Source organism: Sus scrofa, chromosome 8 (assembly GCF_054392235.1).
Source record: "Sus scrofa isolate SSC_HxYL_T2T_F1_AM1 chromosome 8, Sscrofa_HxYL_maternal_Yorkshire_Landrace_v2.0, whole genome shotgun sequence".
NCBI classification, from domain to species: domain Eukaryota; kingdom Metazoa; phylum Chordata; class Mammalia; order Artiodactyla; family Suidae; genus Sus; species Sus scrofa.
This window is the reverse complement of record NC_139390.1, coordinates 77,989,480-78,004,888: the sequence shown is the minus strand read 5'-3', so window position 1 is coordinate 78,004,888 and position 15,409 is coordinate 77,989,480. Positions and strand designations below refer to the sequence as shown.

Here is a 15,409-nt window from a genome sequence, read left to right as displayed (position 1 = left end):
AGGGGGGCCCTCTACCCAGGACATGCTTGAGCAAAGCAGCTCGGGGAAGGAGTACACGTGGGAAATGAAGATTTGGAAAGTGACCCCTTAACTGTCCATGCTGCAGACCCGAGGAAGTGTTCGTGGAGCCCAGCTCAGCACCCCACCCTGGTGTAGCCTGCTGTCCCTTTACCTCCGGCCCTTTGCCCATCTCTCGCATGGAGCTATGGCTCTTCCCTGCTTCCATCCCCACCCCGCGGCCAGCGCTTTCACTCCTCTAAATTCTGTTTGTCTCTCTGACCTCAGCTCACGTGACGCCTCCCTGGGAGGCCTCCTCAATGGCCTGGGTAAGGATGGGTCCCCTGCTGTGACTTGCACAGTATCCCCTTCTCCTCTGTTGACACTCAGGACATTTGTCACCATGGCCTGTTGACGTTCATCCTTGGACGTTTGAGGAGCACAAGCACTGGGTCCATCGTATTCACGGCTCTATCCCCACACCAGCACAGTGCCTAGCACGTAGTAGGTGTTCATGACATAGATGCTGAAGAACGTGTGAGTGCAGAAACACAGGGGGACCTTTGTGAGGGTGACTCGCCTTGAAATCATGCAGCCTGTGTTTGATGAGGTGAATCTCTCACCAGAGAGAACATGTCAACGTTCTCTCTGGTGAGAAAAATCCTGGTGCTCTCGGCTCTCCATTGAGGCTTCCTCCATCTCAGGAGCCCTGATGACAAGAAAATGAGGTCAGAGCCGTTCAAGGTGATAGCCTTGGCCTCGCAGAGCCGGAGAGCGTGCTCTGGACCCCGTGTCCTTCAGTTGCGTGGATGACTGCCGCGCATGGCGATGCTCATGCAGGTTTGTCTTTTTGTTCAGACCCTGAGTGAATCAGAAAGCTTCGAAGCTGCTGTTTACAAATTGGCCAAGACGCCCCTTATTGCTGATGTTTATTACATCATTGGTGGCACGACCCCCCGGGAGGGAGTGGTCATCACAAGGAACAGACGTGGCCCAGCGGACATTTGGCCTCTAGATCCTTTAAACGGAGCGTGAGTAGAACGAGAGGCTCTGGTCATTTTTTTTGTATCAAGAGTCTGTCTTTTTTTTTTTTTTTTCCTTTTTTTGGTCTTTCTGCCTTTTCTTGAGCCGCTCCCACGGCACATGGAGGTTCCCAGGCTAGGGGTCAAATCGGAGCTGTAGCCGTCGGCCTACGACAGAGCCACAGCAACTCAGGATCCGAGTCGCGTCTGTGACCTACACCACAGCTCACGGGGATCGAACCAGCAACCTCATAGTTCCTAGTCGGATTCATTAACCACCACACCACGACGGGAACTCCTGTCTTTTTTTAAATTGCTGAAACTAAAGCTTGGTTGGTTTGTTTTGCTGTTTAAGGGCTGCACCTGCAGCATATGGAAGTTCCCAGGCTAGGGGTCACATCGGAGCTACAACTGCTGGCCTACGCCACAGCCACAGCAACACCAGATCTGAGCAGCTTCTGTGAACTACATTGCAGCTTATGGCAACGCTGGATCCTTAACCCTCTGAGTGAGGCCAGGGATTGAACCTGCATCCTCGTGGATACTAGTCAGGTTCATTACTGCTGAGCCACAATGGGAACTCCCTGCTTTATTTTTAGAAACTTTAGCTATGTCCCAAATGACCTTGGCTAAGACTGGATGATGTGCTCTGCTGCAGGTGGTTCCGAGTTGAGACAAACTATGATCACTGGAAGCCAGCGCCTAAGAAAGATGACCGCAGGTGGGCTCTACCCCTCTTCTGTTTGCAGCATTTTCCTGTAGTCGGGAGCGTGCGCCCCTCTTACAGGAGGAACTGCAGCGGACTGCAGGCGCTGTCCCCTCCCAGAAAATGTACCCAGGCTCCTGGCCAGGATGAAAGAGTGCAGACTGTGGTGGCGAGCATGGCCAGGAGCTTCTGGGCAGTTGACTGGGTGTTGGGAGGACAAAGCTGGTTCTGGCCTCAGGGTCAGGAGCTCAAGAGTCCCCCACTGGCTCTGCTCGTGACTCACTAGCTGGCCTCTTGGGCCTCTGTTCACCCATCGGTAAAAGGAAAGGATAGAACCAGATTCATGGTTTTCTATGTAAGACTTTTTTGGAAGGAAAATACCTCCCCACACTTAAATACACAAACTGTTCGGGGGCTTTAATTTCCCTTCTAATTTTGAAAATTTATAAGTTGGTGTGTCCCCAAAGAACAAGTAGTTATATATTTTTCCTTGGCCTTGCTGACTCAGGTGTTTGGTGGCAGTCAGTTCACAACACCTATTTTCTTTTTTCTTTTTTTCCTGCTGTACAGCATGGGGACCAAGTTACACATACATGTACACATACTTTTTCCTCCCATTGTTGTGTTGCGACGTAAGTATCTAGATGTAGTTCTCAGTGCTACACAGCGGGATCTAATTGTAAATCTGTTCCAGGAGCAATAGTTTGCATCCGTTAACCCCAAGCTCCCGATCCCTCCCACTCCCTCCCTCTTCCCCTGGCCAGCCACAAGTCTGTTCTCCAAGTCTATTATTTTCTTTTCTGTGGAAATGTTCATTTGTGCTGTATATTAGATTCCAGTTATAAGTGATATCATATGGTATTTGTATTTCTCTTTCTGACTTACTTCACTCAGTATGAGAGTCTCTAGTTCCATCCATGTTGCTGCAAATGGCATTATGTCATTCTTTTTTAAGGCTCAGTAGTATTCCATTGTGTATATATACCACATCTTCCTAATCCAATCATCTGTCAATGGACATTTGGGTACAACATCTATTTTCACCATCCTGGCTTCCCTGAGCAGATGGGGCCACTGGGCCAGGCTGTTGAATTAATTCCACCATGGGGGCCTGGGACCAGGCAGGAAACATCGTTGGGGCTAGAATCTGTTTTGGGGAAAGGGAGAGAACGAGGCTAGGCCTTGCACAGAGCCTCCTAAGATGAGAGCTGGTGGGATTCAGGCTTTCCTGAAGTGCCGAGTGACCTTTGACCATTGTCTATACAGAACACCTGCCATCAAAGCCCTTAATGCCACAGGCCAAGCCAACCTCACCCTGGAGACGCTCTTCCAGGTAACTGTGTCATGGTGTCCAGGTCTTACCCGGGATATTTGGTGCCTTGTCAGCGGTGATTTTAAAAAGACTTCTCCCCTGAAATCAAATGTGATAGATGAAAATGTTAAAGTTTTTCCTGATTGAAAACATTTAAAAGAAAAGCCAGATGGCATTTTCTGGACTGTAACTATGTAGGTTAAGTGATCCATCTTCACCTGTTTTTCCTACATTTTTTTTTTTAAGTCATAGTTGTAGCATATATTTACTCATTTCAAAGAAAAAGAAAGGGATTCAAAAGTCTGACTCCGTCACCCCAAGGTTAGGTGGTTATTTTCTTTCCTGTAAATATTCTGCATGTATTTCTCATCCCTTTTTTTTTCTTTTTTCCCTTTGGCTTTTTAGGGCCACACCCGCAGCATATGGAGGTTCCCAGGCTAGGGGTTGAATTGGAGCTACAGTTGCTGGCCTACACCACAGCCACAGCCACGCCAGATCCAAGCCACGTCTGTGACCCACACCACAGCTCACAGAAATACTGGAACCTTAACCCACTGAGCGAGGCCAGGGCTCGAACTCGCAACCTCATGGTTCCTATCAGATTCGTTTCCGCTGTGCCATGATGAGAACTCTTTTTTTTTTTCTCTCCTCCCTTTTAATAGTCTTTATTATTTCATCAAGGTATAATTGATGTACAGTATTATATGTTTCAAGTTTATAACAGTGATTCACAATTTTATAAAGATTATATTCCATGTATAGTTATTATAAATGGCTATCTTTCCTGTGCTGTACGATATATCCTTGTAGTTTATTTTATACATAGTAGTTTGTATCTCTTAATCCCATACTCCTAATTTGCCCCTCCCCTCTTCCTTCTCCCCCACTAGTTTTTTTCCCTATATCTATGAATCTGCTTCTGTTTTGCTATACCCATTCATTTGTATTATATTTTAGATTCCACATAGAAGTGACATCATATAGTAGTTGTCTTTTCCTGTCTGATTTATTTCACTAAGCATATTGCCCTCCAAGTCCATCCATGTTCCTGCAAATGGCAAAGTTTTGTTCTTTTTTATGGCTGAGTAGTATTCCATGGTGTGTGTGTACATATATACAACACATCTTCTTTATCCATCCTTTGATGGACACAACAATTGTTTCCATGAGTTGGTTATGGTAAATAGTGGTTATGAATATTCATGTATGAATTTATCATAGTCTTTTAATATGATTTTTCCTCTGCAGGTTTTATCAGTGTTTCCAGTTTATAACAAGTAAGTGATATGTTAAGCACGTCTGTTCATACCTCCCCCCGGCATGGTAGGCTCTCTCAGGTGCTCTGGCTCAGCAGGGATCTGAGGGCTCCCACAGGGCAGGCTTTCTAGGTGCCGTGGATACAGCAGTGACAAAACAGTCTCTGCTCTCCTGGGCCTAGTATTCTACTGGCAGGGGACGGGGAGGAGGCAGGGAGGGGCAGATGGACAGATGTATCCTAAGTCAGGTGAGAAGTCCCTGGGGCAAAACACAGGTAAGGAGGATGGAGTGATCCAGAAGGAGGAGGGTGTGACATGTCCATCCTAAATCCGCTGGCTGGGGACAGCCTTCGCTGCTTGTGAGCTCCTTAATTTCACCGTAACAACTCAACTTCAGATGCCTTTGGCTCTCTTTCATTTTCCTGGGGAGTTTCTGCGGCCCCTTTGCTCTTTTCACAGATGATTCAATGCCTAAGTTCATATTTCTCTTTTAGGGGGTTCCCTGGTGGCCTAGCAGTAAAGGATCTGGCATTGTCACTGCTGTGGCACAAGTTCGATCTCTGGCCCAGGAACTTCCATATGCGATGGATGTGACATATATATATTTCTTTATTTTGTCTTTCTGTCTTTTCTAGGGCCGCACCCGCAGCACGTGGAGTTTCCCAGGCTAGGGGTCTAAACAGAGCTGTAGCCTCCGGCTTACACCACAGCCACAGCAACACCAGATCCAAGCTGCGTCTACGACCTACACCACAGCTCACAGCAATGCCAGATCCTTAACCCACTGAGCAAGGCCAGGCATCGAACGCACAACCTCATGGTTCCTAGTCAGATTCGTTAACCACTGAGCCATGACAGGAACTCCCTATATTTATTTCTTTTAAAAAATATTATTTATTTATGAATATATATATGTGTGTGTGTATATATATATATGTATGCATATACACACACACATATATATTTCTCTTTTAGTCTGTGCCCTTGCTAGTAGCACGGCTTCAGGGATACAGCCTGGGATTTTACCCACCTACTTTTCTGAGGTGAACCCTGAGCCATGGCTCCCCTGCCACAGGAAGCTCATAGTTAAACTTGTGATGCAGCCCCTGAAAACTCATACCAGAAGCTCTGAAGGTCCACAGTCACCACCACAGCAAGTCCGAAGAGGCCAACAGCCCACCTTCATGGCCCCATCCCCATCAAGGTGTTGCCTGATGGCCTTGTCCACACCCAAGACCAGCTCACTAGGAAGCTGCTTTTGCTTAGTGAGGGAGGGCTTAATTTGCTAAAGTAAAAGAGGAGGCAGGTCAGTAGAGAGTCTGTCTCCTTCTTTTACTGCAGTAAATCCCAAACCCCAGCATTTCCTACTTTCTCATCCTCCTCACTTCTTTTTCCAAGTCAAGAATATCAAAATGATACTCTTCAAGAATTAGCCAATTAGTTCAATAAAATTATAAAATAAAAGTATTATTTATTTACTTTTTAGGGCCACACCCACAGCATATGGAGGTTCCCAGGCTAGGGGTCAAATCAGAGCTGTAGCTGCTGACCTACCCCACAGCTCACTGCAATGCCAGATCCTTAACCCGCTGAGCAAGGCCAGGGATTGAACCTGCGTCCTCATGGATGCTAGTCAGATTCCTTAACAACTGAGCCATGACGGGAACTACTAAAAAGTTTTTTTTTTTTTTTTCCATCTTTTTGTCTTTTTAGTGCACCCACGGCATATGGAGGTTCCCAAGCTAGGGGTCTAATCGGAGCTGTTGCTGCTGGCCTACGCCAGAGCCACAGCAACATCAGATCCAAACTGCACCTGAGACCTACACCACAGCTCATGGCAACTCTGGATCCTTAACCCACTGAGTGAGGCCAGGGATCGAACTTGCAACCTCCTGGTTCCTAGTTGGAATCGTTAATCACTGAGCCACAATAGGAACCCCCTAAAAAGTATTTTTTAAATTAAAAAAAGAAATATGCTACTACAGGTAAAAACTTATAAAGTGACTTTAGTTTCGAATACTCAATTGATGTTGTTCTTTGGAATGATCCTCTTTTATACAAATGTTAAATAGTAGTTTTCTTGACAGCCTCTAGAATGACTTCTGTATATATGTCTGGGTGCTTTAAGCCCCAGCTGCAGCATGGGTTGCAATTGTGGCTCAGATCTGATCCCTGGCCAGGAAACTCCATATGACACAGAATGGCCAAAAAAAAAAAAAAAAAAAAAAAAAAGATTCCTTAGATAAAAACAACGTTTTCAAAAACTAGTATTACTCTCTTCACTTTGCGTCATAAGAGGAATATATCTCTTTAAAATTTTTTTTCTTTAAATATGCCATATAAGATTATTGCTAAAAAGTTAATTCCATAAGTAATAGTCTTAACAGCCAAATACAGAAAAATGAGTTAGTATTTTCCCACTCTAACAGATGAACTATTTGGCTAACAAATGATACCCAGTGCTGTGCTAGTGAACTTGGCTGGCAGAGAGAACAAAAAACAAAAGACTCTCCCGATTTGCAGCATTTATTGACTTCCATGGTGTCAGTGCCCACGCCTGGCCTATTTCAAACTTACAGTTGGCTCATAAACTTCCTGCATATTTAACCATTGGCCCTCACCAGTCTCTTGGAATCTGCTCCAACCCACCACTGACCTCTTCCAATAGGACACAGATTTGCCCTTTCAATATTCATTTAAAAAATAGATAAAAACTTATTTTTGTGTTTTTACAGTTTTTTTTTTAGTTACATAAATGATGAATATTTCTTTTAAAAAATCAGTAGTATAATAAAGTTTTAATACTTATTTGTCTTTTTGGTTTTCTAGAGCCGCTCCCACGGCACATGGAGGTTCCCAGGCTAGGGGTCTAATCAGAGCTGTAGCCGCCGGCCTATGCCAGAGCCACGTCTGCAACCTACACCACAGCTCACAGCAACGCCGGATCCTTAACCCACTGAGTGAGGCCAGGGATCGAACCCGCAACCTGATGGTTCCTAGTTGCATTTGTTAACCACTGAGCCACGACAGGAACTCCAAAATTTTAACACTTATTTTAATCAAGGATTTTCCATGCTGTGAATAACCCTAATAATTTTAGATAACCGCATTATAGCCAATGGAATGTAGTATAATTGAGTTAAACAGTCTATAGTTAGTTTTCCTCTGTTAAAACTGGAGTAAACATATTTGTACATTCCCCTGTCCCCCACTTTTGTATTATTTTCTTTGGCTGAATTCCCAGAAATAGGATTACTGAGTTAAAGGCTATGAATGTTTAAGTGGCATCTAAAAGATTTTGTCAAAATAGAATTGTTAGAAATTATGTTCAATTTACCATAAAGCGTTTTTTTTTTCTATTATATAATTGAAAACCCAGGAGGAAGTGCATTGAAATGATAATCATCACTGAACCAGAATTAACCCACCTCCCTGACTCTCAGGCCCTTTCCACATAATGATTGCTGTCCACTGAGGCTTTTCAATATGTGAATAGAAATAACAGAAGGAGTTTTCTCTATGCTGCCCCCTTGTGCTGGGCTACAAAACTACACTCCCTTGAAGTACAACCCTAGCCTCTGTTGTGGCTGTAAGCAGAGAAAATATTAAAACAGCGATGGAGAATAGGATTATGAGCCCCTGTTCAGGGAACCTTTATTCTCCTTGGATCAGCTCTGCATGTGCTCAAAGCGCTGTCTTCAGCTCAGTGTATGACTCAACTGGGGTGCCAGCACCTGTTCCTAAACAACCCTGCTCCCGATGCCTTGAAAGCATCCCAGCTGGGGCCCGGGGCAAAATGGAGATAAGGAAGTGATGGGGACCTAGTGTGTGTGCGTGTGTGCACAAGTTATTTGGGTCTCTTGCTCTACAGAAGGTTGAGTAAGTGACATTGTACTTTTCATCCTCAGATCTAGGAAAGCAGGCCCCCTGTCTGATCCCTGAGCTCTAGGGACAACACCCCCCTCCGCCGCCACCCTGGCCTTCCTCTGACTCTCTCATGATAGAATTCACACAGAGTCTGGCCCAGGTGCCCAGGACCCCAGAATTCTCAGCCTGAACTGCACCAAAGCCCTTCCCAGGGCCTGTGTGGTCCCTTCCGGGTGGTGCTCTCCTAATGGCAGCGCACAGCCGTCCTGGACATCCTATGCCTGGGGGCTGGCCAAGGGAGGGCTGTTTGATGGGAGTCATGCATGAAACCTGGATGCGAAGGCCGAGGGTCCATCTGTGCCCCTTGTGGGGTAAGCAGAGTAAGGCTGAAGGTCAGGGCCAGCTCTCTGTGAATCCCTGGAGCTCTGAGGCATCTGAGAATTTTTTTTTTTTTTCCACTTTTTAGGGCTGTACCTTCAGCATATGGAAGTTCCCAGGCTAGGGGCCAAATCAGAGGTACAGCTGTCTGTCTACAAAACACATCTCATGGCAACACCAGATCCTTAACCCACTGAATGGAGCCAGGGATCGAACCCACATCCTCATGAATACTAGTCGGGTTCATAACCTTCTGAGCCTCAGTGGGAACTCCCAAGTCTGAGAATTTTAAATTTGAACTTTGCCTTCCACAGTGTTGTCAAAATAGGAAAGAACATTTTGTGTGGCTGCTTGAATTTTAAATTGTAAATATTCTGAAATATGTGGGTCTCTAGTTGTCTTCCTGTCTTAGGTCCCAAGTGTTAGGGAAGGGCTTAGGATTTTTTCCCTCTTTGGAATATTAGAGAAAATGGTATGTATATTGAAGTTCCCTGGTGACCTAGTGGTTAAGATCTTGGCGTTGTCACTGCTGTGAGTCGGGTAACTGTTGTAGCTTGAGTTTGATCCCTGGCCTGGGAACTTTGGCATGCCTCAGGCACGGCCAAAGGGGGAAAAATGTGTATTTAAAATTCCTCTCATTATTTTCAGCTACACAATTTATACTACGGTAATGAGTGCTGCCAGCCCAGACAAGTATATGACTAGGATCAGAAACCTGGGTTAAAAGCAGAAGAGTGACTTCACCTATGCTGTGAAAGGTTTGCTCAAGTCTGGTCTTTTGGTGAGGGGGATGGGGGGTGAACACGTGCTGACCTTTCTCCTAGAAGATAGAAGCATCCTTAACATTTATACACGCATGATATTTTCTGGCAGGCATTCGGTGGTTGGTTGTCATTTGCATCAGGTTAATGTCACCATTAGGTATTTGTTTTGGATTGTTTGTATAAAAGGTTATCCTCTGGTGTCCAGTGCCCTTTGCCCCTTATTAAAACCTGCTCTCGGGGCAGAGCGTCACCCCTTCACTTAGACAGAGGGGCAAACATCTGGGAAAGCTTAAGTGTCTCCAAAGTAAGAGTGGGGCAGGCCTCACTCCTTTGCAGCATCACACAGATGCCAAAGGACGAAGGACACTCTCAGAATTTATTGTGGGCATCAGTGTGTCCATAGGTAAGAGGAAAGATGTGAGGGAAAAAGCAAGAGTCCCTTCTGTTGTCCCTAAAACCCAACCTCTCAGCAGCCACCTACTGACAGGACACCTTTTCCTATTGCAAAGATCTCCTGGGTTTATAAGCTGAGCCTGATGGTCATTCACTTATGAGGATGTTTAAATTAAGTGCATTTATTTATTTTTTTCCTTACAGATGATTTTTTAATGGAATTTTTGAAGAGCTGCACTTTAAAAAATAAAGTGCAAAGGTTGTATTTTAGGCTCCTTCCTCATTAAACTTTCCAACTTCGGAGAGTGGGGCAGGAGGATGACTTTGGAGCTTGTTTTGCAAAAGTGGGTAACAGGCTCTTGGATTCACATTCTTCCCTCAAGGTTTGCCTTGACCTTCTCTTAGCTTCTGCATCCTGGCTTGAAAAACTCAGAGATAATTGGTCTCGGAGGACAAGCCGTATCCTCTGGCTCTATTCAACACTTTTCACCCTCAACTATAGCAACATACGTTGTCATAAAACTTCAGCTTATAAACAAATGAGCAGGCAACGACACCTCAGCTGGAGTCCTTCCTGCTCACCTGGTTTCATCTTGGTTTATGGAGGATGATGTCATCCCTTATATCTTGTCGTCTGAGATCACCTTAGCTAAGGAATTGTGGAATTAATTGAAGAAACCTCAGTTAAAACTGCAGCGGAGACAGGCCTAAAGGGGAGCTCTCCCCCAACCCCTGATTCTTCCCCAAGCATCATCAGTTACCCAAACCGGAAGAGCACATGCACACATCTCAGCCAGCACTGCACAGTGAGCGCTGCCGTCCAACCGGAAGGAGAAAACGCCCGGTCTGACAACAGCCCAGCCAATCAGACTGTGGCTGTCCAACCAATGAAAAGCCCCCATACTTCGGACTCCCAGCTTCTTCCAATGAACTCTTTGTTTTTATAATCCCTCTCAATTCCTCACTTTTCCCTGTAAAAGCAAGGCCTTCTGCCTTGTTTTCTGGATTTGCCTGTGGTCCGCAGTAATTCACCGACCCTGAATTGTAATTTCTGTGGCTATTTCTAAATAAACTTGTTTTTGCTGGCAAAACAAGTGGCTGCTCTATTACTGTAGTTGTCTGAATCTTATGATGCTGTTGGGCAGCTATCGCTTTAGCAATAGTGTCAGCAGTTACTCCGGGTAATAAAAGGATAGATTTCTAATCATACGCTCAGTGGTGTGTCCTCCAAGCCAAGGAAGGAGGAACCATCTGCCAAAGGGACAAAACCGGAGTCATGGACCCTATCAGGTAGTTAACGTGAGGTTTTTTGATGTAGGCTTAAGGGTTGTTTTTAGATGCATAGACATTTGAAACAGCTTAGCTCTCCTAATGGGCATCGTCCTCCCGTTCGCCTGCTGTCTAGACATTTACAAGCCCAGGGATGACGTCATCCTCCACAAACCAAGCTGAAACCAGGTGAGCAGGAAGGACTCCAGCTGAAGTGTTATTGCTAGTGAATTTGTGGAGATGGAACCATTAGCACTTGTCAACCAGGGGTCAGTCAGTGATTTTTTTTTTTTTTTGGTCGCACCTGCAACATGTGGAAGATCCTGGGCCAGGATTGAACTCACATCACAGCAGTGACAACCTCGGATCCTTAACCCCCTGCACCACAAGGGACATCCAGGGGTCAGTGATGTTTTGAGAGCATTTTGGAAGGATCCCTCCAAGCCGAAAAGACCATCCTTTAACGTGACAGGGTATTTGGATTTCAGTTGTTTTGGGGACAAAGGTTATATAAAATGTAAGGGTGTGGTGGTTGTAGTAGAGTCATAATTTTAAGTTTACCTGGGATGATACTGCCATTGCTACAGCTGGTGGGGGTGTTCAGGAAGAAACGGGGTGTGAGGTGGGTTTTTGTTACTTTTTTGTTTGGGCTACACTGCCACATGTAGAAGTTCCTGGGCCAGGGAAGGAGCCTGTGCCATGGCAGTGACAACGTTGGGTCCTTAACCCTGTGTACCACCAGGGAACTCCAGGAGGGATGGTGACAGAAGTTTCACTCTGTAGCTGATGTTGAGGGGAGTGAAATTAGCAGTGGCATTAGGAACAAATGAACAATTTATGACTGGATGGACTAGCAAGTCACTGCTGTCATGTACAGATTGGAGTTTGTGGTGGCAAACCCACCATCAGATGTTTCCCCTTTTGCAATATATTGAGAAGTGCAGATAAGCGCATTGTCTTTCCAAGAAAGAAAATAAAGTAAGAAACACTGGGGAAAAGGTATACAGGCCTGTCTCCTTCAACCATCATCTGTTCAACTCCTAGAAATCTTTACTTTCAGGTCAGCAGTTGGTGTGCAGTCAGGGTTTGGGGCTTCTTTATTTTTTTTTTATTTTTACTTATTTATTGTTTTGCATTTTAGGGCTGTACCTGAAGCATATGGAAGTCCTCAAGCTAGGGGTCAAATTGGAGCTGCAGGTCCCAGCCTACACCACAGCCACAGCAACGCCAGATCCAAGCCGTGTCTGTGACCTACACCACAGCTCATGGCAATGCCGGATCCTTAACCCACTGAGCGAGACCAGGAATTGAACCCACAGCCTCATGGATACTAGCTGGGTTTGTTACTGCTGAGCTGTGATGGGAACTCCATGGTGCTTTCTTGAAATGTGATATATGGATCCAAATGTCTGTTCCCTGGATCTCGTCTGCACACAGGTTGGTAAGCGACACTTGGTAAGATGAAATCTCTAGGTTGTAAGGGGTGATGCTTAAGGCCTTGGTGTCCTGGGAACATCCTGTGAAAAAAATTGTTCTACTGAATCATGGTTATTTCCACAAGAACAATTAGGTCTTTACAATGTTGAAGTAGAAACGCTTGTATTCTCTGTAGATTGAGAGAAGCGGGTGGTGAGTGCATTGAGCATTCTATGAGCATGTCAAAGCGTGAGAGCTTATGGGTTGCAAAAAGGGTAGATAGACCTAAGATTTAGAAGGACCAAAGGCAATGCCTTTGGCCAGAGTATTTGAAGGGTCTCTACAAATTTTGCCAATAGGGCCTTAATGGTGCTATTCATGCATTTGTCTAGCCTAGAGGATTTTGGCTGGTAAGCACAGTGAAAGCGTAGAACTGGCCAGACTTGTCCAAGCACCTGATTGGTGAAGTGAGTTCCTGGTGGGTGTGGGTTTGAGGTGGGATTCTCTGGGTAGGGATAAGCTTTTGTAATAGAATTTTAGGCACAGAAGAGACTGTGGCTTATCTACAAAGGAAAACATCAGTTCTCTGAGAAAACATACAACCATTGCCAAAACATATTTATGTCCATGAGATGGGGGAAGCTGGAGAATACCCACTTGCCAAAACTCGAGTGGTCTATTGGGTAATTTAAAGTGTGCTGGGGTAGTACAAATAGGCTTCCCGGGACTGTATTTTGTTTTCGTTTTTTTTTTGGTCGCACCTATGACACACAGACTCCTAGGCCAGGGACCGAACCAGCAGTAACGATGCCAGATCTTTAACTGCTAGGCCACCAGGGAACTCTGCCCAGGGTTGTATGTTGGATGGATGTGGCAAATCTTTAGTGTGGATACTTTTAGTGGAATGTTTTTCCACCAGTATTGATTCATAAAGTTTTTCGCTTCATCAGTAGACCAATGATTCAATGCATGTATAGGACAGTAGACCCTTGAACAACACAGGGAACTGACCCCCAACCCATACAGTTGAACATCTGTGTCTTCAACCTTCAGTCGAGGTTTTGCAGCTGCCAATCGTGGATCGTGAAGTACTGGAGTTTGTATTTATGGTAAAAAATCCAGGTAAAAGTGGACCCATGCAGCTCAAACCTGTGTTGGTCAAGGGTTAACTCTAGTCAGTAATGGGAATTTTAGAGTTTCCGGCAGGACTGAATTATCATTTGGTCCAAACCAGAATTCTTTCTTTCTTTTTTTTTTGGTCTTTTTGCTATTTCTTTGGGCCGCTCCTGCGGCACATGGAGGTTCCCAGGCTAGGGGTCGAATCGGAGCTGTAGCCACCAGCCTACGCCAGAGCCACAGCAACGCTGGATCCGAGCCGCGTCTACAACCTACACCACAGCTCACGAGCTGTAGCCACCAGCCTACGCCAGAGCCACAGCAACGCTGGATCCGAGCTGCATCTGCAACCTACACCACAGCTCACGGCAACGCCGGATCGTTAACCCACTGAGCAAGGGCAGGGATCGAACCCGCAACCTCATGGTTCCTAGTCGGATTCGTTAACCACTGCGCCATGACGGGAACTCCTCCCGGAATTCTTTCTTTCTATCCTACCAACAGTGTTAGATTTCTGATTTTTTTTTCCCCTTTATTGGGGCCAATTGTTGAGCATCTCCAATCAACTTTTCTAGATTATCACTTGGAGAAACACCTGTTTGGGCCATGGTAAAGGTTTGGCTGCTGGTTCCTGTGAGAGCAGCATTTTTAGTGGTGATATCAGGAAGGTCAGTCCCTTTAGTTTCCAGGGAGTCAGACTTGACTGCCCAGAACTTTAATAATAGAGTGTGAGTTCCCTTGGTGGCGCAGTGGTTAATGAATCCGACTAGAAACCATGAGGTTGCGGGTTCTAGCCCTCATCTTGCTCAGTGGGTTAAGGATCTGGCGTTGCTGTGTGCTGTGGTGTAGGTCGCAGACGTGGCTTGGATCCCGTGTTGCTGTGGCTGTGGTGTAGGCTGGTGGCTACAGCTCTGATTGGACCCCTAGCTGGGGAACCTTCATATGCTGTGAGTGCGGCCCTAGAAAAGACAAAAATGTGTGTGTGTGTGTGTGTGTGTGTGTGTGTGTGTGTGTGTGTGTGTGTGTGTGTAGAGAGAGAGTGGCTGGTAGAAGGATAGTGTCTAACAAATCTTGAATATACGGGCCACTGAAAATTTTATCCTTGTTAGACGTAAGGAACCTTCACTCTTTCCATAATGTTCCGAGGCTACTCCAAAAGCTTATCTACTGTCTATATAAATGTTTGAAGTCTTGTCCTTGTCCAAAACAGAGGCTTGAGTAAGAGCTTAGAATTCAGGCCATTGTGCTGAGTAGCCAAGCCCAAAGGTGCTAGCTTGAAGACCTCAGAAGAAGTTGCAGTTGCATACCCAGCACAATATTTACCATTTTCATCTTTTAAATAAGAAACATCAGTAAACCATGAGAAAGCAACATTTCTCATGGTTTAAGCAACCCCTTGTTAAAGGGGTTTCCTGCAAGTCACAAGGGGAAGTCAAGAGATGGTCTGTCAAAGTTAAATGGTCATGAGGAGTTTTCTCCATAGAGCGGAGGGAAAATGGGGGGCAAGGTTAGGGTTATTACAGAGAGCAAGAATGATATGGGGTGCAGTCAACAGGAGATGTCTCATTGAAAGATTTGGCTATGATTGGAATTCAGATGGGCTTTGAAGAGCATGAAGAACAGAGACAGCGTGGAATCAATGATTATTTCTTGATGGCCTTTACTAAAAGGGCAGTGGCAGGAATGGCTCAGAGGAAGGTGGATATCCTTGAACCACAGGGTCAAGCTGCTGACTGTGATATCTTCTTGGTGGTGGTGACCTTCATGTTTCTAAGTAAGCACCCTGAGGGCATTTCCTTCCTTTTCATAGACTTAGAGGAAAAGGAGGAGTTGGTAACTAGTGTCCAAGGGCAGAGGGATTCATTAAGCTTTCCTTCAGGATTTGAAATCTAGATCATCCTGATCTTTTCAAA

At 45.4% G+C, this 15,409-nt stretch overlaps 1 protein-coding gene across 3 annotated transcripts in view; it reads left to right on the top strand.

Annotated features, from left to right (window-relative positions):
- The window catches only part of NAAA (N-acylethanolamine acid amidase), a 29,416-nt gene extending 18,630 nt beyond the window's left edge, over window positions 1-10,786 (top strand). Inside the window, exons 6-11 of one of the 3 annotated variants that reach the window (XM_003129087.5) lie at window positions 856-1,028; window positions 1,678-1,740; window positions 2,992-3,058; window positions 4,286-4,314; window positions 9,187-9,296; window positions 9,900-10,786. In XM_003129087.5, coding sequence (XP_003129135.2) covers window positions 856-1,028; window positions 1,678-1,740; window positions 2,992-3,058; window positions 4,286-4,314; window positions 9,187-9,262 — 408 coding nt within the window. In that variant the 3' untranslated portion in view covers window positions 9,263-9,296; window positions 9,900-10,786. Of the gene's footprint in view, window positions 1-855; window positions 1,155-1,405; window positions 1,741-2,991; window positions 3,059-4,285; window positions 5,818-6,039; window positions 6,266-9,186; window positions 9,297-9,899 lie in introns of those variants that run through there. The other 2 variants (XR_014812735.1, XR_014812736.1) reach the window with 2 other exon arrangements.
- Window positions 10,787-15,409: the final 4,623 nt, after the last annotated feature.